We start from the raw sequence: 25850 nt of genomic DNA, 5'->3' as shown, positions 1-25850 counted from the left end.
ATAAAATCCTTAATACTATCACATATCCTTCTAACGACACCGTTTGGAAACACTTTTTTTTTTGATGGAAACACCGTTTGGAAACACTTAATTAGCTGGAGTGGGGATTATAGCGTCGCTTACTTGATTTGAAGACTCAAATCTGAACTAAAAAAACTCTCCTTGGCCTTTTTGGTATTTCCGCCGTGAACCCAGAGCTCAGGTCGGCTGCCGGTGATCGAAGATCGAAGTGGAGATTGTAATTAATTATTCAAATGGACGTAGCATTTATTGTCGGCGCTTTTGGAATGTTGATTCTTTCGCACGCCGCATATTCAACCATTCAATGTAATAATCTTGATTCTAATATTAATTCAAAATTTCTTTTAGCTTAACCTTTATACAATTATTGGACTGGTTGCAGATAGAGGTATATTGAAGATTATGGAAGAGGAATTTTCAGGACCTCCAGTTAATGTGAGTTTTACTTTTATAGTTTTATTGGATATCATTAAAAAACCCTTGATTTTTGGATTCTTTTGGTTTTGAATTTTTATTTTCTGTTTCTTAAATTGTATGCTTTGTTGTTTGGTTGGAATTTGCAGGTGGTGATAGAGTTGCTATTAGGGTTAGTGTTGTGTATATGGGCAGCTTTGACTGCTCCAGGGGAATTCCTCTCCATACATCCTCATTCAGATGAGAACAGGTATTGCTTTTGCTTCTCTATGCACTTATAATATACTGATTAGGTTGTTGCTTTCGACTATGCGAAAGCTCATATTTTGCAAATCGATTGGAGAGGTTTTACTGTGTCAAATGATTTAGATTTAACTTAACGGACTACATTCCTCAAGCCACTGAAATTTCAAATCTTTGAGAAGGCTGACCTGAAATTGGATAGAATAGAATAACCTGCGTGTGAAAGGTCTAATAATCGTGTTCTGAAGTTGCGACATTTTCACTTACTATAAAATGATTTGATATTTGTTGAGCTGGAGATGTTTTTGATGTTTGATTTCTCACAAGTGGGAATATGTAGGAGTCTGTTATGCTTGTAGAACTATGCTTTTCTGTAAATAGGGAAGCTAGAATCTTATAGATGTGTACTTTGCATCATCTAATTATCTTAGATTTGAGCTGCTAACTGAGAAGTGCATATAATGGCTTGCATTCTGTGCCTTTTTTAATTGTATATAATAGGCTAAGACTATATTCATTAATTTTAACCTTTTTCCTCTTCTTGAAGTTCTTCAGTCCAGTTATGAGATTACACTTTTACTGTTTGAGATAATTGCTAATTTGTGAACATCTTACCATCAAACATGGTTTAGGAATAAACTTTAGTAAGTGGCCTATGGATCTAACTGATATTAATTGATCCGATTAAGTTTTCAATTTGATTTCTTACACCCAAACTGTCCCCCTGGCTGCTCTACGTGTAATATGTTGAAACAGCAAACTAGTTTTTGCAAATATTTGATCATTATACTAATGAGTACTTGCGGCTTGCTGAGTTATATCACATGATTTCATTAGTCTTGTAACTTGATAAAGAAAATAACTTAAGGTTCAAGAATGGGATTTGTTGAACTAATTTATAAAAACCATTATTGTGCGTCTTAGGAAGATGGTGTAAATGTGTAATCGTATAAATAATAACAATATTGTTATACTTGCTGTAACCTATAGATGCTATTCCTTTCTATAGCTGGTACAAATTCTCTTTTTAGGGATCTTGGGTTCTGAATGTTACAATTTCGGCCATGATGTTTTCATATGTTGTTTAGATGAAATCTCAATTGAGGTTAAAAGTAGAATAACTAAATTGAAATATGTATTTATGTTAGCATGGCAAAGGTTACAAGGTGTTTGGCACTTGAGATGGGGTATTCTGTGTTTGTAATCAAGAAATAGTTTTCAATTCATACAAAGTGGAATCAAGTAAACCATGAAACAGTTTCTTTTATATCGTAAAATCTACAAGACATGGACTGGGCTTCTTGGATACATCATTTGATAATGTTTTAGTCATTGATCATACATTTGGAAATATACATGTAAATGTTGTTGATTAATAACTCCATCTCAATAATTAAGTTGTAATGGGAAATTAAACTGGACATAGCTGCACATTTCTTGGTCTCGTGTCAGGTTCATTGAGTTGTGCTTCCTTGTCAATCTATAGAAGCACATTTATGTACTGAGTGGACATATAGTGCAGTAGAGGGCTTGCTAAACTGTGCTCATTAGAAAATTGAGGACTTATAAATTTTGAGTACTTAACACTGGCAAGTGTCAACCATAATCTATTCCTCTGGAATGTTATTTCCCAGTCCTAATAACAGCTAATTATCCTTTCCAAATGTATTATATACTTTTTGACTGCCTTTGTATCTGGAAGTTGGCACTTTGAAATGATGTTTGATAGTATTTTATTGCAACAATGGTTCATTGACACATAACTTTTCCCGTTCTTAAATTCAGGATCGTATCGTTACCAGAAAATATGGACTTCATGATCTTCAACCATCGCGGTAAAGTTTCCCCTTCAGACGTGGAGTTGAAGCTGAAGCATTGAAGTCTTTTCAACCAAATGGAAGGATCACTTTCTGTTTGAGGAGAGCTGTAATTTTTTCTGTCAAATTAGAACTTGAGAAGAGCAAAACTTTGTGGATGTGTCGATCCAGGGATGCCTATGCCTAGTTTATTAAGTTAACTCTTTAATTGTTTATCCTTCCAGTTTTCTCTGTTGCTCAACTTTGTAGATGGCTTTAAATACATCAATGGAATTTTCTGTTCCTCAATGACATGTCTCCGCCCTATGAGGCGACTAATTTTAGCTGCTTCCATCCTATGGGAAGAGTTGATTTTTATGCTTATTCCTTCTTTCCCCTTATATCATGACAGTTGTGCTTTTAAATGTTTGCTTTTGGACAGAAAAAAAATTGTTTTTGAAAGTAAAAACATACTTTTCGCAAATAAAAATGAAAAACCCAAAATATAAAATTCAAAACGCCAACGTATACACCAAGCTAGAATCAGATTCAATTGCCAGAACCAATGAGCAAATAAGATTCATTCATTATAGCATCAAATGTTGAACAAAGAAGCAAAAGCTTCATTGTCAAAAGAATCAGTTGAGACTAACTCCAAAAGCAAACATAAAAACAACTACTCACATGCCTCTAAAAATTGTTAAGAGTAGGACTATCGGGAACTTGCAACAGAATTTCAAACTATCAAACACTATTCTCCCACAGCCCTTCTACAACTGCGGAATTGCGAATAAACCGATCAGTCAGCAAATTAATTTTACAACTGAGTAAGTTCCTGTGGATTCTCCATACATTGCCTAAGTATATACTCTGCTCTCCTCTTCTTATCATCTCTCTCGTCTTCCCGCCCTAATGAATGCCCTACTATAGCTCCACCCTTTCTCGAAAGGCTCAAATCCAAAGGCTCGCCGAGCATTTTCTTTCCAGTTTTAAATTTAAAGTTCACAGCCGGCCTCTTCTCAGGAAGCAACTTCCTCTCATTCTCGTCGCCATCAGCAAACCCGCCTTCTCTTGCAGCTTCAATAGCCGGAGCAAATGCCTCTACCAAAGAGGTATTGTTTTTCAGTTTTTCAGGCACTACACCAGCAGCAACAGCCTTCTCTCCGGGTTTCAATGGCTTAGAAAGAATCGGGTTAGATACGCCTACTCCTACTTCCTTAACATTGCGACTACTAGCCACCGGTGTAGAAGATATAACAGAACCATTGCTAAGAAGCCTCTGCTGCAAACTCAACAAAGCCTGCTCTGCCTTTCTCCTCTGCCTTGCTTGCTCAATTTTTTCCGACCGAGGATCCACGACCCTTTCATTCCACATCGGGGTATGAATATACGTATGAGGATCAGGCAAAGCAGGCAACCAAGCAGGAATATGCTTTCCGGGTGGTGTTTCATTCATATTTAAAAAACTAGGAATTAATCTCCTATCTCTAACAACAGGAAACGACGGTACAGGTTGAGCAAATGGGATCTCTTCAGAAGAATCCACAAATTGAATTATCTCTTTAACAGTACCCGAACTAACAACACAATTGCTTGAAGTTGATGCACCTGAAAACCCTAATGGTGCACCCATTTCTTCAAACCCTTTAACTATATCAAATAAATTACACTGAGTTCTACCTGATAAATTGGCATTAGAGTTAGCAATCTTACTAAGATCAACAAGGTACCGAATCGCAACCTCGGTCAAAGAATCCAAAGCCGACTCCTTGAACCCTTCAAACCCCACACTCTCGCAGATTTGTGCCACTGCCATTCTCGACACAGAGCGGCCAAAGTCACCGGCTTTAGGTCTTCCTGATGTACTCTCTTCACCACCATTTCTCATATTTCAACCCTCATGTCAAAATTAATCCATTAATCGCCGATTACAGCCATTCCAAGATCAAGAATTTTTCTCAATAAACAATCAGAAAGTAGCCAACACTAGCAGATTATATACTTTGCAATTAACAGAAAAATACTCCTTTTGCTAACCATAATTCAAGAATTCGGAAAACCCAAGATCAAAGAAGCTAAATTCCTTGAGAGTATAATAAAACCCACGCTTCAAAAATCAATAAGAACCCTAGACTTCTAAAATCAATTAAAAGAATAAAAAAGAAACTTATTTTTTAAACGACCCAAAAATCAAGAACCCAAGATCAATCAAATTCTTGAAAAAGAAAACAAGAAACCGGGAAAATGAAAAAATTGTACAGAAGGGTAAGTAAAAGAGGGATTTTTAGTGATAAACCCTAGAAGTAGATTGAATCGTGTTAGGGTTTAAAGGTTAGTTACAGGAGAATTTGGAGGGAAAATTTAGATTGAAAAATGACACTGAAAACCCTCAAAAGAGTTTGATTTGAGAGATCGGGAGAGGAGATATGTAGAATCGATCAAATACGGTGGGGTTTATTTATAGAGTCCAGTAAATTTATTTACCGAGTTACCATACACGATGAATCGTCCGAGTTTTCAGAAAAGTCTTCTACTCGCTTGTTCTAAACTTTATGGGCCATTTGGGGGGAAAAAGAGAGTAGAAAATTAGGATAAATATTCTTATTAAACAAATTTAATTTTCTATTTCAATAAGAAAGAGATAAGAAAAATATCTCTCTTTTAATATCTATTTTAACCAATAAGCTATAACCTCTGTAGCACGGAAACTTCATTCAATCAACGTATCCTTTTCTGGAAACATTTAAGACACTTGACGTTTCGGACATAAAACTGCAATTTTTACATAGGATACTTAAAATAACATGATATACCAATGAGTATGAAATATCAATAAAAAACACCATATATACCAATGAACTGTAACTTAAACGGTATAAGGGCTACATAGTGCTATGTCAAGATCGTAAATTTTATTCTTTCGACAAAAGCTCTCATTCTCCAATAATAATAATAAGAAGAAAGAACACCATACGTTAAGACGCATAAATGGAACAAATTAACATTGTAACATAGTATTAGATAAATTTTAATGAAAAATTTAGGAAAAATATTCCATCTTTAAAAATAATTTGATTTTCTATCTTAATAAGAAAACGATAGAAAAAAAAACTTAATTTTTAGCATTTTTCTTTTTTTATTTTATCATATGTTTTTATCATTTTTTTATTCTAAACATTTTTATTTTTACTTTTACATCTATATTTTTATTCTCTCTCTCCATTTCTTTCTCTCATGTTTATTTCTTCTCCTTTCTTTTCATTTCTTTTTTTCTTCCATTTTTATCATGTTTTTTATTTATTTCCTATTCGTCTTCATCATTTTTCCGCCCTCATTTCATGTTTAATTTCATCAATTTTTTTCTTAATTATCATACTGGTATGACAAACATTATCATATTAGTACCATAACATTGATTTTTTTGCAAAAAACAATGCTTGATTATCATTTTGATATCATAATATTACTATATCGTTATCATAACATTATTGATAACTCCAAATATGAACAGGATCACCAACTTCCTTCGCAAAGAACAATGTCAAAAGGAACCAGGCTGGTTTAGCTTGGAAACCACTCCGATGGTGAAGTTAGCACTGTATAAAGGTAAAGGGTAAGTGTTTAAGGGTGTGAATAGTGATTAACCTTTTTCCAGTGCTCAAATGGGAGTATTTGTAGCTCCTTTGTATTGGGTAACTGCTGAGGTGGTTTATGTCCACGTTTAGCGAGAAATGAAGAAGAGGCCCATGATACCACGATCTGGGGCTCTTGTAGCTTACTCGCCCTTGTATATGAACTACTCGGTTCCCATGGTTCAAGGGCGAGTAAACACGTGTCCGTGTTTGGTCCACTGTTAATTAGGTAACAATTAGGTCGATAACAATTATCATATGATAATTCTTTTATAGTAAATTTATGATAAAATATGTAAAATATTTTTGCATGATACAGTTATGATAATAGACAGGGAAGATTATAATAGTATGATAAAGTTTATGATAGTAGTATAATAAGATTATGATAATGATATGATAAAATTATAATAAAATATTATGATAAAATACATCACGATAATGATTAAATACTGTTATGATAATGTTATAATAATTTTTATAAAAATATATTATAATAATATTTTAATAAAGTACATAAATATAAAAACATTATGATACTGTTATGATAATGATACCTATACGGTAACATCATATTAGTTTAAATATTAAAAATAAAAATATAAACCTGAAAAAAATATGAGGTATTTTTTATAATTTTTTATTAAAAAACAAAAAATATTTTCAGTTTTGATTATGAATTAGGCTTGGTCATTACTCTGGGCTAGAGAGTCGGTCTGGGCTGGGTCCATATTTAGACAGAAAAACCCAGACCAGTCCGCATCTTACCCAAAAAATCATTATTTTATGCGAAGATAGGGGAAAATAGCGGAAACGACGACAAGAACCAGATAAGCATAGCTTATTAGCAGAGAGGGAGATGGAGAAGTACTTCGGAAATGCATACAGAGGAGACCCAGGAGTTCCTCATGCCGACCCGGACCGATTCTTTAACATTTGGATCGGGTCTGCTGCTTTTTCTGTCATGACCTTCATCAATCCTTACATGTGGCACCTCACTAATCAGTTCAAGTATGCTGCTTTCTTTCAATTTCTAATTATTGGGTTCTTTTTATCTCTTTAATCTAGTTGTATGGTTCAAGTTGCTGTGTTTGTGAATTGGGAATTTGATTTAGCTATGGAATTTTGTGAGACATGCTGCCCAATTATTGATATTTATCTGGTTATGTTTGTGGGTTGTTGTTTGATAATTATGTTGTTAGACTGTGTTTGGTAAGTCCTCATCGTGCGAGAATATCTAATTCAATTGATTGATTTCTGATTAGCTATGTAAAGTATGTTGTTGCTAGAATTCTATTTTTTTAACTTCAAACAAAACTAGGCTTGAAAGAAATCGTTCATTCCAAAATTATTCGTACAATTGAAATTATTCCAAACAGGTACTCTGTCAACCAGACTCATTTCTTAATCCTATTATTTTGCGTTCCCTTTTGTTGGTTTTATCAGAACACGAGGAGTGAGCGGTTTTAGTGAATGCTTTAACTTTTAGGTTTACATTTATATAGCTATTTGAAGGAATTGTTTGCTGTATGGCCTCTTGCAGTTGCTCTTGCGCTATGCTCTTATTGGTGTAGGAACATTATCATCATCTTTTAGGCAACTTGTACTGTAGATGTATTACTTTTTTATAAAGAAAATACCATTGCTTTGATACTAATTGCCCATCCACAGTGCTTTCTGAGTATGGCATTGCTCTTAAATTTTATATAGATCAACTCAGCTAGACAGCTATCTTACTAACTTCTTTTTCTATATGGAATGTAGCACTATATAATACTGGTTGCTACGTAGTAGAGAAACTGGATGATTTCAATCTATGTTGCACAAAAACTTATCAACTTTTATGTTTTGGCATTTTGTTTCCGTTTCCGAAAAAACTTCTCAAACTCCGGAACTTTATATTTATAACATCTTATAAAAAAATAGCGTTCTGCTGGTTTTAATGTATACAGTTTCAGCATTTTCCTTTCTATGCAATATAGACTCCAATCGCTTTGGCAAAGCATCAAGTTTGTTTTAGAATGGCAGAGGGATGATAGGTAGTGTTACCACTCGTAGAAGAGTGAATGTTTGTATCGAAATTAGCATCATGATTAGTGCCTGAGCTGTAATAATATTATTGCCTTCATAAGATTGGTTTATCTGCTATATTGTCGCATTTACCATTTCGATGATTTCATCAATTGACGCTCATGAATGTGCTTGCAGTTGGCATGACAAAGCATTTCTATTTGAGCAGTACCACTGGAAGAAAGCTATGAAGAAGAATGAGCCATACCAATTTAAGGTGATGTACTGGTTAATCCAAGGCTAGAAACTTCGCATAGTTTTTCTTTTTTTACGCTGCCTATTCCTGAGAATGACGTTGCTAAGCGGAACACTAATGTGCAAATGCATGTTTATTTTGTTGCAGTGGAATGAAATGGACAGAGAGATCCGAGACAATTATTATATCAACTGGCCTGTTTATTTCCCTTAGCTTTCTGTTCCTTGGAAGGGATCTGTGGGAAATGCAAGCTTATATGCCTTATTTACAATCTCGTGTTTGTATTGGTGGCTTAAGCAATTGATAATTGGAGTTTTATTTCTTCTTTTTTGTATTAATGGATCTTTGAATAGCTTTTCAGTGCATAAGACATTGAGAAAGAGTAGCAAGCGAATGGTTTATATGTGCTCCTTGGTTGAACCTTGAAATCTTTACAGTTGTAGTTGGTTTTGAAACATGAACTGATACATTACAATCAAGGTCAGTAGTCTAAGTCGAGTTAACTCGTCACCTATTCGGGATTAATGAAAAAAATACTCAAAATCAACTCGATATTAATCGAGTCAAGCTCGGATCCGTGAAAACGGTTTAGCAGATTTCCTGATCAGCTACTGAACCTGAATCTCAGAAAAACACTAGCTTCAACTTTTTCCATTTTAAATATTTTATCAAAAATACTATAACTGCAATTAATCATTAAGAACACTGATTGCCATTATATGCACCCAGTTCACCACCATTAACGTAAGTGCACCTCACGCGCCTCTAAGAAAGCTTGAAGCTTTCTAAACTATAAACAATTAAAAGTCTGTTAATCCTATCCAGTAACAGTTCGCTTTCAGTTGTACGGTCCTAACAAACCAAAAGCATGGCATTGCTTCATTTTTCTTCGTCTCTTTCACTCAGAGCCACTTCTTCACGTCCTGCATTAACACGCCCCATTACACCATCATCTCCAATCTTCAGGCTAGCCTCTCCAGTCCAAAATTCAACCAAATTCAGCAACTGGGTCGTCGATTTTCGATCAAATTCTTTGAAATTTTTGCTCTCTGGGGCTCTCACTCTTGGCCTGTCTCTCTCAGGTAAGTATGCATATACTATCATTTGTAAGACAATACCATGAAATTTTAAAATTCGTTGTGTTTTTATGTTATTTTGGTTATTGAAATACTGTTATGTTATTTCTTGAATATTAATTCAAGTAGCTGGAACGTTGATTGCAAAAAAGCTAGTGTTCTTATTGCTTTTTAAGAAGAAGAAAAACCTGATATGGAGAAGTAAATTTATAGAAACTAAATGTTCAGTTGATGAACATGAATTTTTTAAAATTAGGATGGTTATGTTGTATAGAAAGATAGAAAATTTTGATGGCTGCTACATTAGGATGATTTATTTTTGTGGATAGCAACTTGGTTTGGTTTATGTTTTGCTTATAGTGCAGTAGACTTAATACGAGGCCTAATTTTACAGGAATTCAACTTGCTGAGGCGAAAGTTGGAGTTAACAAGCCAGAATTGCTTCCTAAGGATTTTACTACTGTAATAGATGTAGCTGGCTTCCTTTCTGATGGCCAGGTAACAGTCACTTTTTATGCTTTGTTTGGGGATTGCCTTGCGATAGCTGATTGTACACATATATTTAGGAAATGTGATTACCTAATTGATTTTTATATCAGGCGCGATCAGTTTCTAAACATTTTGCTCATTGATCAAAGCAGCACGACGGTTTATAGCTCTTATGTGTAACTGTTTGTAGATTGTTTGTTTTGAAGAATATTGTTGAACTATTTATATGCACAATGAGAAATTTCAACTTCTGTTAATACATAATCTATATATGAAACATATGTTTCTTACAAATATCTTACTAGTTATGAACAACAAAATACCATCTGTCCCTAGTTCAAATAATAGGTGGCAAAAAGCTTCAAAATTTGAGTTTTTGTTCGGTAGGTATTATTTGTTACAGATGAGGTCCCATATGCCTAGTTGACTAACTTCTTATATCAAGTTCCTTTTGAAGACCTGAATTAGTGTTTTCACTTTCGTTTCGTCAGTTTTTAAGTAAGCAAACGAACCTTACTGTCAAGCTTACACCTTTTGGTTACATACTTGGTATTTAGAATATATGGTGCGAAGTCTGGGTTGGGACCGATGATTAGTGGTGAATTAGCAGATAACCTGACATGTATCATCTGTGGGCATGTATTTCTAATAGCAACGGCTTGTTTTATCCTGTCATATGAGATTAAAAGTCAAGTTCGTTCCTTGAGCAATTGTTAAGTGAAGGAAAGTAACAGTTGACTAAAATTGCCAAATATGACATTGGTATTTTGTAGGAGAAAAGACTTGCACAGGAAATTGAAAACATAGAGAAGGATACTGGATTCAAATTAAGAGTTCTAGCACAAAATTATCCTGACACACCGGGTATGTTTTTGTTTATCGTAAGTGCTTGTGAACATGTTTTATTTTTGGATATACGGATGCCATTGTTCCTTCTCAACTCTAAATGTCTTTGTACTTGAAAGTAATCTTTATTTAGGTGTCTGATAATTCATTTTCAGGATTAGCAATTAGAGATTTCTGGCAAGTGGATGATAGGACAATAGTCTTTGTTGCAGACCCCACTTTTGGTAAGATGATTCGAACTTTCAAACACATCATACTATCTTGACTGTATCAGCCGTTGATCTTATTGACTAATTTGAACTTATTATTTCAAACACATCATACTTTAAAACACATCATATTTTCTTTGACCAGGAAATATTTTAAATTTCAACGTTGGGGATTCTGTTGATCTAGACATTCCACGTAGCTTCTGGAGTCGTCTGGCAGGGAAATATGGAAACATGTTTTACTGGAAAGAGAAGGTGAAGTTACAATGTTGCCTGGATTGTTTTAGTATGTCTGAATTACACGAATAGTTTTATATTTAGAGGAAATTTTATATTGATCGATTTCGAAAACAGGGGGAAGATACCTCTATTGAATCTGCTGTTATGGCCATATCAAATTGTTTGAGAGAACCTGTGGGACCGAATAATTGCTCTGAGGTAAAATGATTCTGGGTCTAACATTCAAGATTCTTTCTATTTATACTGTGTTACAATTTGATTGTGTACTGTGTATTTATCTAAAAGAATTGTATGTCTCAGATGTCATATTATTTGATAATCAAGTATAAACCAGTACAGAGTTATGTATGTAAATGTAATCAGTAAAGTAAATAAAGATTAATACTATTGATCATATGTTCAGCTGACATTAAGTACTGCATCAACTTCAGACATACTTAGTACTTAGATTCTTTAGTGTCAACCAAGAAAATGGGAAAAGACCTGCTTCAGTTTAGACAATCCCTTTCGTGTTGTTTTTGCATGCACATTTTCATGTGAAATTTCATTCCAAATTCCAATTTAGGAATATATTCATATAAACGCATTAGTACAAATTTTTATACAGCAAACTGATGTTTTTTATCTGTAATGTGAGTGATTTTGTTCTGGTAATTACACTGAATGCTTGAGTAAAGAATTTCAATCTCAAAAGCTGAATGATTAATATTTCTGCTGAAGTTGTAAGAATTTCTGTATATTTTTTTGTTAGTTAGAATTTATACGAGGCGTGTCAGTAGGTGAACTAGTGAGAGGATCATTTTCTTTGTAGAACAAATGTCCGTTTTGTTTCACAGTTTTCCCTACTGGACACTTCAAATAACAAAAGAATGCTTCGTTAGTCTTCTTGTGAACCATGCAAACCAGAAACACCGATTTTTTCCAGTACACAAAGATTTTAAATGTCCATTACCATTCAGTACTCATTCTTCTCCTTCGCCTTCTTTCGCCTATAATCATCTCTAGTTCTTCAGGTTGACACGGCACTGAAAGAACTCCTTTCTGTTGGAACCCATATTCCTCTTCTGCGTCCTCCAGTAACTTCACGAACGCTGGATCAGTCAAATACTCTAACTCCACTATAAACCTCTTCGGCTCACCACCCTTTACCGCAATAACTGCAAAATGTCCTTGCTTAATCTCGGTGACGCTTGATCCTCTAGATGAATGAATGAGACTCCGCTGTATCTTTTTAACGAAAAGCTTGAGCATCATTAAAACTTTAACGCTTTCTTCTCCGTTTCTCAACAAGGCCATGGAGTTCGTGAAATGCAGCTTTGCGTAGAATCTGTTATTAGAATCTATTTGTTTTCTTGTATTGTTGAATTAGGAGTGCATTAGAGCTAGGAATATATATAGCAGAGAGATAGGAAACTGGAAAGAAAGCTGAAATTTCCCAAGAGCATAATGGGGCCATTTCATATCTTCTAATGTTGCATTTTATTTATTCATCTTCCAAGCTTCATTTGCAAATGGTGGGGTCTGTAGACACGGTTTACACTTATTTTACCACTCCATAGCCATTGTATCAGTTTGCTCTGTCTAAGAAAAACAAACGTTGAGTAAGTTTTGATATGTATAGCAGGGTATGCAAAAACCGAACTAAATTGAATAATTGAATGTCGGTTCGGTTTGATTTGAAATTATAAACAATTCAACTTTTTGGTTGAGTTCGATTTTAGTAGTGAAAAAATGCATTTCAGTTTTGATGCAAACCGGATCGAAAAACTGAAAATGAACATAAACCTCGCCTTATTGTGGTTACTGTTACATATTTTCGATATCATTCTAGAGTCCCGCTTATTAACTTAAACTTTTAGATTGACGGTTTTTTATATGTAGAAGTGACAATCCTTCTTGAATATGTTTGAGGATCTCGAAATAATCTTCAATCGCAAACCTCTGTTTTCATCGAGAATCGTACAGAGCTATTTCGACCGGAGAATCTAAGAGAGACATAGCTGTCGTAGTCCGCTATGGAGAGTAATTGGAAGCCAATGATGGAAGTAAAATAGTCAATTTATAAAACTATATTAATGAGACATTAGCATAAATATTATTACTATAATCATCTTTAATTAGCTAGGGTGTGAGTTTATTACCATACTTGAGTTTCCATTAGAAGAATTAATGACGGTGAATGACCGACGGAACATGACTTAAAATGCTGACCAGACCGATGAAAGTTTGTATGGTGTCGGCTCTAGCATTTAATACACTCAGACCCAGTCTGTTCCATATCACTACATATATGACCTTATATAATTGCACTATCTGACAATTCTATTTTATTATAATAATCTCCTTTTATTTTGAATTTTGTGTGGATTATATAACTTTGAGGAAATTAAAATATATAGAAAATGAAGTTATAGAATTAGCTGTTGCATTATGAAAAGTTCAGTTGGGTTCCCATTGAGTTAGTTGTGGCTAACTATAAATATAGTTTACATTGTATTATTGACAAGATAATATTTTTATTCTTTAATAATCATACTTTACGCTGTTTTAAGTTTCATGTATTAATTTGTCCAAATAATGGATTCTCTTATAAGTAAGTATTACCAAAGACTGCCTAGGCTAGGTAAATATTACCTTAAAGAGCATTTTTGTCATCTTATTGTAAATCACTAGTATGAAGAACAAATTAAGTTGAAACCAGTTTATAAGAACCAGATTGGACTGGCCAATTCAATTGGCTTGACTGCAAACTTGAGACTAGCTAGTTTGGTTCTACTTTTTTAAAAAAAAAAATGGAAAATGTGTTCTGTGTTCAACTATTTTGGACCGAAAAATTACGAATTTATGAATCATTGAACAAGTTCAATCATAAAAGCCAGTAGAATTTTATAAATTTAGTTATATTTCGTTTATTTTTCTTTTCCAAACAACATAAAGTCAAATATAAAATTAACTATAAAACGGTGAACCACCACCAATTTAGTTTTTAAAACACTAGTCAGAACTTTTGGCGGCATACAAAACTAAGGAGAAGATGGGCGACCAACTCTTTTGACTATCAGTTATCGTTTATTTTTTATTTCTCTCTTTTTATTTTTCTCATTAGTCATTTCATTCCGTCTCTCTTCTCTGATCAACAAATTTTTAATTTCGTCACTGATTTGGCTGCGTCGCATATTAATGCATGCTAATAAAATGTGGTGTTAGGGGAATGATTGCAAAATGAGGCAAAGTGTAGATTAATTCTGTTCTATTTCACTGAATTGTCATTTCATTTGAAAGTTTAGAATGTTATGATTAATGAAAGATGATAAAAATGTGAGAGTGAGGTGGGGTAGTATATGTCTAGATTTAGTTGGTTCCAAGACATTTCACCTGCCAGCTTGTTAAGAACATGTCCTCTTTCGTACGCACCATTTCCGTACAAAAAGATAAGGTTACTCGTCTTTACAGCCTTGCCATATTCTTGACTCTCTAACAATAATATATGCAACTCTTTAACGTCTCTTTGATACTCACCATGTATTGTAATAAATAGGGCTGTAAATGATTCGAGCGGAATTTAAAGTGTTTATGTTCAGCTCGATACATGGACGAAGTTTACATGTTTAAAATTTATAGTGTTCGTGTTCATCTTGTGTTTATATTGTGTTCGTTCGTTTAGCTGATAAACGAGCCGAGTTCGTGAACGAACTTGTTTAGCGGTTAAACGTACGAATTAACATGAACTCAGCCCATTTAACAGTTAAATAAACAAACACGAGCTAAATACGAACCATTCTTTAACTTATTTTCAGGGTCAGAGATTTGTGAAATTATAAGGTATAATTTTATTTTAGAGTTTTCATATAATTTATTTTTTCTTTTATTAAAACTTCATAAAACAATGTAGTATTAATGAATTCAATATCTTATTTAAATACGAGCAAGTGTACAAACTCATAATCGAACTTATTTACAAGCCAATTCACCAACAATTACATGAGCTCACATATATACGAGGATCCGTTCACAAACAGTTAATTAAAAGAGCTCATAATCGAGCTATTTGTGAACATAACGAGTCGAGCACCATGAACATATGTTCAGGTTATTTGAATAAAATAACATAAAATCAAACTCGATCTCTGTTTGTTTAAAATACGAACGAACACAAACCGAACGCTTATCGTGCCGAAAGCTATACCGCTGGTGAGCAGCTCAATAAGCTTTCCTCTCAATACATTTATTTGGATTTCATCTTCACTATTATGAGTCTCCAACCTGATGCATAATCCTACTAGAAAATAGCACATTATTGACGTAATTTCCCGACATATAAAAATTATTTTGAGATGGACGTGAATTTACGAAATTACTGACGTAGCATCGACATGAAGGAATCATAGTCTCTGACGACGGATTTCTCATGCATACTACAGTTTTTTGCGCTGGTAATGTTGTATTTCCTAACCCATAATAGTAAAAGATTATTGTAATTAGTGCAGAATTACATTTACATTTGAATGCGGGTAAAAGTACTGACATCATTGATTTTTTTTCACCCAAAACAGCAAAATATGATAGACGATAAAAGCTGTGTGCTGCGCATACTGGTTCTGATTGTCTGATGGCAGGGCAAATTGACCATTGCATCCGATCTGAATTGTTTTCAAAATTTATGCGCTTCACATTTATTTATAGCTACATCATTTCCACCGCCACAGCCGTCTAATAAAATTATCCACTTAAAAATAAAAATTTGTCCCAAAACTTTTGTCCACTTTCATAAGCAACCAAGTTTACACTCAATTTTTCTATATCGTCCCGATTTAAAATCTACTAATAAAAGTAAATTGCAAGTGGACCCTATATAAAATAGGCGTATGACAAGAAAAATAAATTTTTTTTACAAAAATTATAAACAATAATTGCTTTTCTTAAACTGTGTGATAAAGGCAAAGTGGACAACTCTATTCGGACTGAAGGAGTATGATGTATTTAGTGGCGATTCAAATTTAGTCTAGTCGGGTTTAATTTTTAATTCACTTTTAATCTTCCAGCAGCTCGGGCCTAACTTCTCTCTAGCTCTACATTGACGGCAAATTCTACTTTTATTTTAAAAAAAATTCACGAAAAGTATTGTATTCGAAGACTAAGAAGTCCAAGCAGGATCAATAACCAATTACCGTATCAATCTGGAGATTATGAAGTCCAAGTAGGATTAATGTCCAACTAATCCAAAATTAAGTTTTAATATGAAGATTAAGTCTGAACTTTAGTTTTTGTTGATAAAAATGTATGTGTTTCATTAATAAAAATGCTTAATTATTTAAAAACCACCCAGCTTGAATTTTTTTTCCGTTTATATCGTGACCTAGGAAAAAATTCATTTATACTCTGACGTATGTGTTTATGTTTCACCTCTACCCCGAAACACTTAATTAACCTCTTTTCATTTAGAAAAAAGTTTTAAATAATCCTTACTTTTGAACATTTTTAAAGATAAAGTATTTCTTTGTATTTTTTTAATAGAAAAAAGTATAAAATAATCCTTATATTTAGTTGTTTTCAATAAATTATCTTCTTTTTTGAAATTTGAGCTAGAGGTGAAATATAAACACATACGTCAGGGTATAAATGAATTTTTTTCTAGATCAGGGTATAAACGAAAAAAAAGTTTAATATGGGTGGTTTTTAAATAATTAAGCCTAATAAAAATACTCAACTATTTTCCCTTTTGATGGCATGGAATTCTTGTCATTCTTAGTCATGTTTGCTTCCAAATCAAAATCAGCTAATGTCTCGCCTCCTTCTTATAAGCCTATTCGACTGGTGGAACGCGTATATCTCCTAGCTCCTTTAGCAGTATCATTTTTTTTTGCGCTAACCATAAACACATTCTAGGCTGGACTATATATACTCTAACCTAAAGTATGTAATACTTTTTTTTTATCATTGTAAGAGTATCATTACAAGGTCAGCTGGAATTGTTTTAGAATTATTTTTTTCCAAAGATAAAAATTCATTAAAAAAATTCAAGTACAACATATGAAAATCACATCACAACCCACGTTATGATCTTTTAAGTTTGAACAATTAGAAATTAAGTAACAATTCCGGATAAGTAAAAAATAATCAAAAATAAGAAAAAATCTGTGACTATGTTAAACTTAACAACGATAAAACTATGTTTCTCGTAGACGGGGTACTTGGACAGTTCTTCTTCCGATTTATTTTTGAAACCGCTCTATCCGGTTGAGCCTAGCATTCTGATCTTCATCTTCAATGAATTTTTAGTAAAGATAACCCAACAAACCTCCCTATTTTTAGATCTACAATAGTTTAAATGAGTTTTCAAAATCTCCGAATATAGATCTACAAGAACTTTGCTAGATCTAAAAAAAACCCATCCTTTTAACATCTTCAAAAACTTGTATAGATCTAAAAGACACCCTACATATATTTTAGATATTAAAGAATTAGATCTCAAATTCGAAAACCCACCAAAAACGTTGATAGACCTACCTACAAACACCAAAAACCTTTATACTTATTCAAATATGAAAAATACAAATCAAAACTCAAAAAAAATTATAACCAAAGACTTTATTCAACTAAAGAAGAACATAGTAGATCTATAGCAAATAGTATTATGCACGGAGAGAAAATGATTTTCCGGCTAAAGCCGGAGAAATCATCTTCTCCCACCTTTAAAAAGATGAACAAATGAAAATTTTTTTTTTCAGAGAGAAGGGAGAGCAAATATTTTAGAGAGAGAAAATTTGGTTGCTTTACACTATTTATTAGTTGTTAATTATTTTAGGGTTTCAGCTTTTCATTTCGTATACAACAATATATACATAAGTGCAAATAATTGATGTTTAACATAAATCAATTAATTTTTGTTCAATAATTTGAATCCTATTATTTATGAATAACAAATTGGTCAGATAATATTAGAATTCGTGAAGTTTCTACCCTTCAATCAAAATACCAATGAACAAAAACATTATTTAGCTTTTGACATATATTTTCCAGATTCAGAAACAATGTATATACCCAGTTTCTGAAACAATAAGTAATTATCTAGTTTTTTTAGGATAAGTTGTATTTAATTAGACATCTTTATTTCATGCTAAAAAATAATGAGTAAAGAAGTTAACAAGTCTTTATAATTTAGAATATACAATGTATTGGCTTACCATGTGAATACTTTTATGGTTAACCGGTCCCAAGTTCGAAAATAACAGGAAACAACTATCCAAAAGACAGCCTCTACAACTGCAATCATTCTTTTGTAGATGAGTTAAGAGAGGGAATAGTTAGATTATTTCAAAGGATAGGGTTAGGAATACACAATCTAGGCTACATTATGAACCAATCTTCTTGTGATCCTTTATTCTATGTATGTACGGAAACAGATTCGTTGAAATATAAAACTGTGAAATAAAAAAATTGATTGTAATATAGAATTTTAAAAAAATTCCTGAAACGACAATGAAACACCAAAATATAGGACTTAAGAAGTTTTCGTGCAACGTAAGCTGCGTCAAATCTGGTTGCTAAGTTTAATTTAGCTATTTTTGTTTAATGCAGCATTATATGCACCATCATAAATAACTAGTAGTCAGTATATGTTTTGCACATAATCAAAAGTTTAAAACCTACTCCCTCCGTCCTAATAGAGTTGTCCACTTTGAGAAATTTTTTTGTCCCAAAATACTTGTCCACTTTCAAAAAGTAAGTAACTTTTACACTCAATTTTTCTATATTACCCATATTTAAAATCCACTAATGAGTAAATTAATAGTAAATTGCAAGTGGACCCTCTATTAAATAGGGGTATGACAAGAAAAACAAAGAAAATTTTATAAAACCTACAAACAATAATTACTTTTCTTAAACTGTGTGATAAAGGCAAAGTGGACAACTCTATTGGGACGGAGGGAGTACTTAATTGGATTGTTTTTTTTTTCTTTTTCTTTCTTTGATTTTATGAAGAAGATAGGAATAGGAGCAGACAAATATTTTGGATTAATGATTAGAAGAAGAAGAAGATAGAATTTGGATTCCTGTTTTTGAATGAAGAAATGTTCATTCAGTAGATATCTCATAGAATAATTAATGGTGGGACTGAGGAAATGTAGAGACCTTTACATGAATTTGCTTATTAATTAAACCGCATAATTTCAATTCTTAGTGATTCATATATTATAATTCGACTTGAGAGTCAATGATTGTGCCGTATCATTTTTATAAGCTAATGAGCATTTGCGAAAGAATTTTTTTAGATTTGTAAAAATATTAAAAAGGTAGGCCAAATTGTACAAGAGTTAAATGTTGGTTGCAACCACTAGAATGTTTCTACGAAAGGTAAAATTAATTAGTCTGCAACTGTGGATCCAATCATTAAATCTCCATGAAAGAAACAAAAAGTGCCTATTCAGTAGAAGCAGAAGCCGCATTGCCAGAAAATATATTTAGATTTTTTTTATATTAGATGGAAGAGGAGTGTTATGGGAAGATGCATTCACAATTATATACAATAATAATAAACCGTTTACCAATTTTTCCTTCGATTTGAAAAGAACAGAAAATATTAATTCATTTTGTTTTGTTTTATTGTTTTTCAATTTTTAAACTCTATTTTAAAGAAAATTAAATAAAATCTAAAATTTAAATTTATAATTAACTATTATTTTATTCCCAATTCAAATTTTTTATTCAAAAAAGAGATTTAAAATTCGTGAATTTGAAATATAAAATTGGAATTCTAAAAAGATAAGGGTTTACTGTGATGGACATACAATATTTGAATATTTTTTTAGTAAAAAAAATCCAATTTTATAAAAATAGATACAATTGAAATTTAAAATTTAAAATTGAGGTAAAATTAACAATTTTATAAATTTAATATATAATCGAAAAACTCAAAAGATGGAATGTTTTTGGATGATTATGAAATAAAAATATATATCAATAATAAAAAAATACGTCTTCTTAAATATCAAAATGTAAAAGAATGGATAAATAAAATAAAACAAAGGAAGTATTTTTTTTATAAAATATGGGGTAATGGACACCGGATGTATCCAAACTATCGAAATATATTATTTTGGTGAACATACTTTATTTTTTTTATTTTGGTTGCTAAATTTTAATTCTTTTTAATTTGACTACTAAATTTTAATTATTTTTCAATCTGGTTACTAAACTTTAAGTGTCATCTAAATTTTGCTTTTTTTTGCATAATTTGATCAAGAATTTTTTTTGTTGGAATGAAATTATGCATAAATAAAAAAATTTCATGAAAATATAAATACAAAACGATTGCCAAGTGGTAAAATTTGGCTGCCATGTCAAAATTTTGAATAAAAACCTATGTTGAAATAATTTTAAACTTTAGCTATCAAAATGAAAAAAAATCAAAATTCGGTCACTAAAATGAAATATAGCGATAGGTTTGATTTAGAAATTATATATGTAGTCAACAACTTGATTTTTTTTTCTCTTGTTTTGTTTCAAATTGTCTACTATGACAGTTATATTAGACAATTGCACATGGAATGTTATTATATATATATATTTTCTAAACCTTCTTAGGCTTTTGCATATTCTGATGATATAAAGTTTTTAGCTTTGAAAATAGGGTTAATTCCTAAAAAAATCACGAACTTTACACGAAGTTTCATTTTAATCATGACTTTTAAAAGTTGCCATTTAAAGGCACGAACTTTCATTTTGTTTCAAATCTATCATTTCAGTGTATTTTTGTTGATTAAATTCTTCAATAAACCATTAATGAAAGACCCTAATTATAAATCGACATTAAATCTTATTATCTTTTAGTTAGAGTATATAGGATTAGGAATTTTTGATTCGATAAAATACATCGGATTTTACTTTGGCGATAGATTTGAAACAAAATGAAAGTTCGTGCCTTTAAATGATAATTTTTAAAGTTCATGATTAAAATGAAATTTCGTGTAAAGTTCGTGATTTTTTTAGGAATTAACCCTTGAAAATATTAAGGTATTGAATAATTGTACCTTGATATATAATTCCTTCCAATGTAATATTGTTAATTCTCCTTTCTTAATTATTCCTAAAATAAGCTTTTCACATGTCCAAATAATGGATCGTCTCTTTGTTATAACTAAGTATTACCTCAAGAGAAGAAAAAAAAGACCATTTTGACACCTTTCTGTGAAAATCTATGAAGCACAAATTATAGTTAAACCTAGTGTCTACTCGAATCGAACTGGATAGTTCACTTGATTCGACTATGAATTGGCGCTCAATTCGGTTCAATTTGAAAAAGATCAAAGATATAATTCAATCTTTAAACTGAAAAAAGTTATATGAATCATGCCAATTTTCTGTCTTCTTTTTTACTTCTCATTTTGTGATTGGATTCATCACTAATTTCGTCAGCCGTATGTTATGGCGGATAATTAATCATGGGAATATCATGGGAATATCTAAACTATCATTTTTTCTTATTTCGGTGCTCAAACCTTTGATTTACTTCATTTTGGTTATTAAATTTTGATTTTATTTCAAATAAGATTTTTTTTAAATGCATACGTATCGGCCATATTTTGACACGAAACAATCAGATTTTCTAGTTTAATTTATCTTGAAAACTTCCCACGTGTCCATAATGTCATTTTAAATTAATGTTTTTATGTCAAATTAATTATGTATACATGATAATTTTTTAAGTAAAAAATAAAATAAACTCTGGCAGCAACATATATATTTTTGAGCGGAAAATCTTTCGTTGAAATAAAATTAAAGGCTAATAAGTGAAACAAATTAACACTACAAGAAAATGGATCTTTAGCGGCCAACATATTGCGAAGGGACCCTAATTTAGTCGTAATATATGTATCAATAAGGACTATCCTGCTATCCGGTCTTTAAATGAAATTGTACCTTTGTATTGCGACCACTTTTATAATCCTTTCCTAATATGAAAATAATTCCCGTCCCAAATGCTAAATATTAAGCCCAGGCCCAGCGAGTGATTTAATAGATAAAAAAAATAACAAAAAATAGAACGACTGAAACTAAATGGCAGAATCAAAAAGTGGTGCTCGTATGAAACCTAAACGCCACTGAAACTAGAGAAGACGATTGCGATGCTGAATCTAAGTTGCTCAAAAAATTCTTATCTCCAAATCCAGCAGACGATTGCGACTGAAACCTCAGGTAGGGTTTAGATTTATTCTCAACCTATGCTTTTGATTTCTTCTAAACTTAGGATTTTGATATCATAAACTAGAGGTGTACAAGCTAAACGATTTTTGATTTATTCTTTTCAACTATGGGTTTTGATTTTTGATTTTTGATTTTTAAGTTTTGATTTTTGATTTTCAACTTAGGCTTTTGATTTATTATCAACTTATGATTTTGATATTATAAACTGGAGGTGTACAAGCTAAACGATTTTTGATTTATTCTTTTCAACTTAGGGTTGTGATTTTTGATTTTTGATTTTTAGTACTATCTAATTCCTCTCTTCACCAATAGTAAGTTATTATTTTCATTTTATTGTCAATCATGGCAGTTATCAGGTTCCATTTTCACATTATTTATATTTCTATGTTATTTTTAAGTTTTTTATTCTATTCTGTTTGATTGATGTGCTTAAAATTCTCTTATAATTGGTTGAAGTTGTGGTTCTTGTAGAATTATTGTAATTGGATTAGAGATTATGCAGGTTTAACTTATAATAGTGAAGTGTATTTTTGTTTTATTCAGAATCAAAGAATTTGTTTTGTTTTATTCACATTTAGAGTTGTATTAGATATAGAGTAGAGATATATTAACTTGGAGGAGCGTGATTTTTGATTATTTAAAAGTTTTAGACCTTAAGTCCGTAATTTTTATAAATTTTTTAGACCTTTCAATGTTTAAATGTTTTAGTTCTCAAATGACTTGTTGATTTTACATTTTCAGGTGCGATTTTCAGTCCTTTCTCTCTAAATAGTTCTGTAATTTTTTTCGATACAATTTCTATTTTTGTTTTCTCTATGCATTTTTTTTAATAAAAAAATTGGGAATTTTGATAATTTCTCTCTAAATGTAGCTGTGGAAGATAACTTGTGCAGAATAAGCTGAGAAGAATAAGTTGCATTCTGATAGAATATTTTATGTGAAATGAGGCCTAACAAATAGCACAGATGTGAGTAGTAAAATTACTGCCCTCACTGCATAAGTTTGTTTTTTAATACTGAAGGGTACTGAGGGTAGTGTAGAGAACCTAATCATTAGTTCACAGTTTTAGATTCTTTACTTTAGGCAGATTTCCACATTCATCCAAATTCTTTGGGGGCATAACCCTCATTCCTTCTGTTTTCTTTTTAGAAATTATCAACACATAAATTGTAAATTTTTTCTATTGATAACACTAAATTAATTTGATTTGATTTTCAGATTTCACCTTCCTATTGCGTATATCACAGATGAATTTTTTCTATTGTTATTTCTGAATTTGATATTGTGAGACCAAGGTTTGTATTTCCATTTCAATTATTTTTATGTATGAAGGTAGAATAAACAGTTTAATTATACAGCAGATTTTCTTCTATTAGGTGTCACAGATGTTTACTGTTTGTAATTATATTAATTCTTATAGTAATACTTCAGCACAAATACATAGAAGAGAATTTGGACTCAAATGATCATAATTATTCAATTTAAATTCAAACACTAATGAATAACCATGTTTAAATTGTCATGTTTATGTTTGTGTTTACTTTCAGTAATTAATATGTCTATTGACTTTTTCTTTTTAGGTTATTTCGCTCTGCTTTTCTTCATTATCTCTACGCCTCTCTCACTCTCTTTTTTCACCTTCTTTGTGCCATTGTCTTGATCCATTTATTAGCAAATTTCAGACTTGTGATTTCACCAGAGGTATTATTTCAGTTTTCATGAGTGTTATTGAGTTAGTTTTTTATGGCAGCCTGAATTTAGGCCTTTTTTGTTAAAAAATGTTTAATTGCATTCACAACATGATAATATGATTGGTGATTATTTAATTGCTTTCTAGGTCTTAATAATATGAAGATGAATTCCTATTCTCATAAGTTTTTTGATAATTGTTGTTTTCATGCTTAATTCTTAATTCCTATTATCACAAGCTTGTTGAACCTGAAACTATTGCGAAATATGTAAGTTAGTAATTTAAGATTGCAAGTGATTTCAATATATAATATTCCTAGCAGTTAAAGTACTTGTTAACAGATCTTTTTCAATTTAAATTTGTAAGGCCACATAATGTACTTGGTTATACCTGTTCTTATTTTCATGTATTTTTCTGTAGCATCTCACAACTTACAATACAAGCAATTAATCTGATATTTGCTCTTTGTCTATAAAAATGTTTTTATCAAATAAATATCAAGTAGGATTCTTGCATTTTTATCTCATTAGTGTTCGTTTTCTTCTTACTTAGGATGAAATCTGCGAGGTGATCGAATCGGATCCCTCTCTTCCAAATGTAGAGGTAGTCCTAAAATGTTTTGGAAATCAAACACATAGTCATGTGGTTGGCTACGGTGGTGGAGTGAAGTTCAAACATTTAAAGGGTCCATCAACTAAGAAGGCTGAACGCGAAGCTCAACTTCAAGAAGAAAATCAATTATTGAAAAGTCGATTAAGTGCATTGGAAGATAAATTTCAAAAGTTTGAAGAAATGGAAGATAAATTTCGCAAGTTTGAAGAAATGTTCGCTGCTCAAGAAAAAAGTGACCAACCATCAACCTCATTTCATACAATTGATACCCAACAAAGTTAATTACACCTAAAAATGTGAGTATTATTCTTGTCTATTCCGTTAATTTGTCTAACATATTTTCACTGTACTCTATTTTGTAATGAATTGAGTGTTGCCTATAGGTAATATACGTGTCTATGTAAATTGAGTGTTGCCTATGGTCTCGTACTTTATTGTGAATCTTAATCGTGTTATTAACTATTTGTTAGTTTATGTTTTTATCTGGTTTTGGTTGTTGGGACATGGCCGCAATTAGCTGATTTGGGGGCTTTGTGTTTTTAATATGTGCAATTGGCATGCAAATACAGTTATTTTTGCTCAAGAGGCATAAATAGCAATAAAGAATTCATTATTTGTGTCTTTTGCATTCATATTTGGTCTCTGATTTCTGTAATTGATTGGATATGCTTTGTCTTGGTTTATAAATTTAATAGATTTGTGCTACATTTTCTGTTATTGTTGGCAGTGACAAATTGAACCGATTTTACAATTTGAAACGTTTTTAGAAGTCAAATTGATTAATATCTGTGGTGTGAATTGCTTTTAATGCTCTTTGTTTTATTTTGGGTGCAGGAATGCTATTTGAGTGTAAAGAAGGATCAAGAGTGGGAGTACTTATTGGTGGACTAAAGAAGATGAGACATGAAATTGCATCAATATATGTTCATCAAGATAATTTGCATTTTGAATCCATCAGTTTTAGTTGGTTGCTGCAGCTAGTGTTATTATGTTGCTAATGTTTTAAATTTTTGACTAGTTATAATATGCATTACAAAACATGTAGATATTTTCTTGTCAATATTGATATTTTAACTGTAGATAAGTTTTCTTATATTTTGTTCATTTTTTA

General features: G+C 31.7%; 5 protein-coding genes and 1 long non-coding RNA gene across 7 annotated transcripts; 4 read left to right on the top strand and 2 right to left on the bottom strand.

Annotated features, from left to right (window-relative positions):
- Positions 1 to 141: 141 nt before the first annotated feature.
- Positions 142 to 2783, top strand: LOC126676993 (membrane magnesium transporter). Its single transcript, XM_050371397.2, has 4 exons — positions 142 to 327; positions 404 to 456; positions 585 to 685; positions 2464 to 2783. The coding sequence occupies exons 1-4, from the start codon at positions 255 to 257 to the stop codon at positions 2555 to 2557; spliced, it is 321 nt and encodes a 106-aa protein (XP_050227354.1). The 5' UTR covers positions 142 to 254; the 3' UTR covers positions 2558 to 2783.
- A 257-nt stretch (positions 2784 to 3040) lies between these two features.
- LOC126676992 (transcription initiation factor TFIID subunit 8) lies at positions 3041 to 4996 on the bottom strand. The gene has a single exon (XM_050371396.1). It carries the CDS (start codon positions 4360 to 4362, stop codon positions 3292 to 3294), a length of 1071 nt encoding a protein of 356 aa, XP_050227353.1. The 5' UTR covers positions 4363 to 4996; the 3' UTR covers positions 3041 to 3291.
- A 1905-nt stretch (positions 4997 to 6901) lies between these two features.
- LOC126679166 (uncharacterized) lies at positions 6902 to 8833 on the top strand. The gene is made up of 3 exons (XM_050374119.2): positions 6902 to 7117; positions 8315 to 8393; positions 8520 to 8833. Exons 1-3 carry the CDS (start codon positions 6966 to 6968, stop codon positions 8583 to 8585), a joined length of 297 nt encoding a protein of 98 aa, XP_050230076.1. The 5' UTR covers positions 6902 to 6965; the 3' UTR covers positions 8586 to 8833.
- A 273-nt stretch (positions 8834 to 9106) lies between these two features.
- LOC126679165 (thylakoid lumenal 15.0 kDa protein 2, chloroplastic) lies at positions 9107 to 11626 on the top strand. The gene is made up of 6 exons (XM_050374118.2): positions 9107 to 9454; positions 9843 to 9946; positions 10711 to 10801; positions 10939 to 11007; positions 11138 to 11247; positions 11347 to 11626. Exons 1-6 carry the CDS (start codon positions 9241 to 9243, stop codon positions 11437 to 11439), a joined length of 681 nt encoding a protein of 226 aa, XP_050230075.1. The 5' UTR covers positions 9107 to 9240; the 3' UTR covers positions 11440 to 11626.
- A 291-nt stretch (positions 11627 to 11917) lies between these two features.
- Positions 11918 to 12945, bottom strand: LOC126678158 (auxin-responsive protein SAUR32). The gene has a single exon (XM_050373047.2). The coding sequence runs from the start codon at positions 12526 to 12528 to the stop codon at positions 12181 to 12183; it is 348 nt and encodes a 115-aa protein (XP_050229004.1). The 5' UTR covers positions 12529 to 12945; the 3' UTR covers positions 11918 to 12180.
- Positions 12946 to 22288: 9343 nt separating this feature from the next.
- On the top strand, positions 22289 to 25787 carry LOC126679012 (uncharacterized). 2 transcript variants are annotated; one of them, XR_008790627.1, is made up of 3 exons: positions 22289 to 22428; positions 24680 to 25035; positions 25574 to 25787. It is a non-coding gene; the product is annotated as an uncharacterized LOC126679012 (long non-coding RNA). The 2 variants fall into 2 exon arrangements; XR_007640786.2 differs by lacking the exon at positions 22289 to 22428 and adding an exon at positions 23929 to 24138.
- The last annotated feature ends 63 nt before the right edge of the window (positions 25788 to 25850 follow it).

The sequence above is a fragment of the Mercurialis annua genome, linkage group LG4, assembly GCF_937616625.2.
Source record: "Mercurialis annua linkage group LG4, ddMerAnnu1.2, whole genome shotgun sequence".
Lineage (NCBI taxonomy): Eukaryota > Viridiplantae > Streptophyta > Magnoliopsida > Malpighiales > Euphorbiaceae > Mercurialis > Mercurialis annua.
Note: the sequence above shows the minus strand (reverse complement) of the source record. Positions and strands in the feature narration are given on the sequence as shown.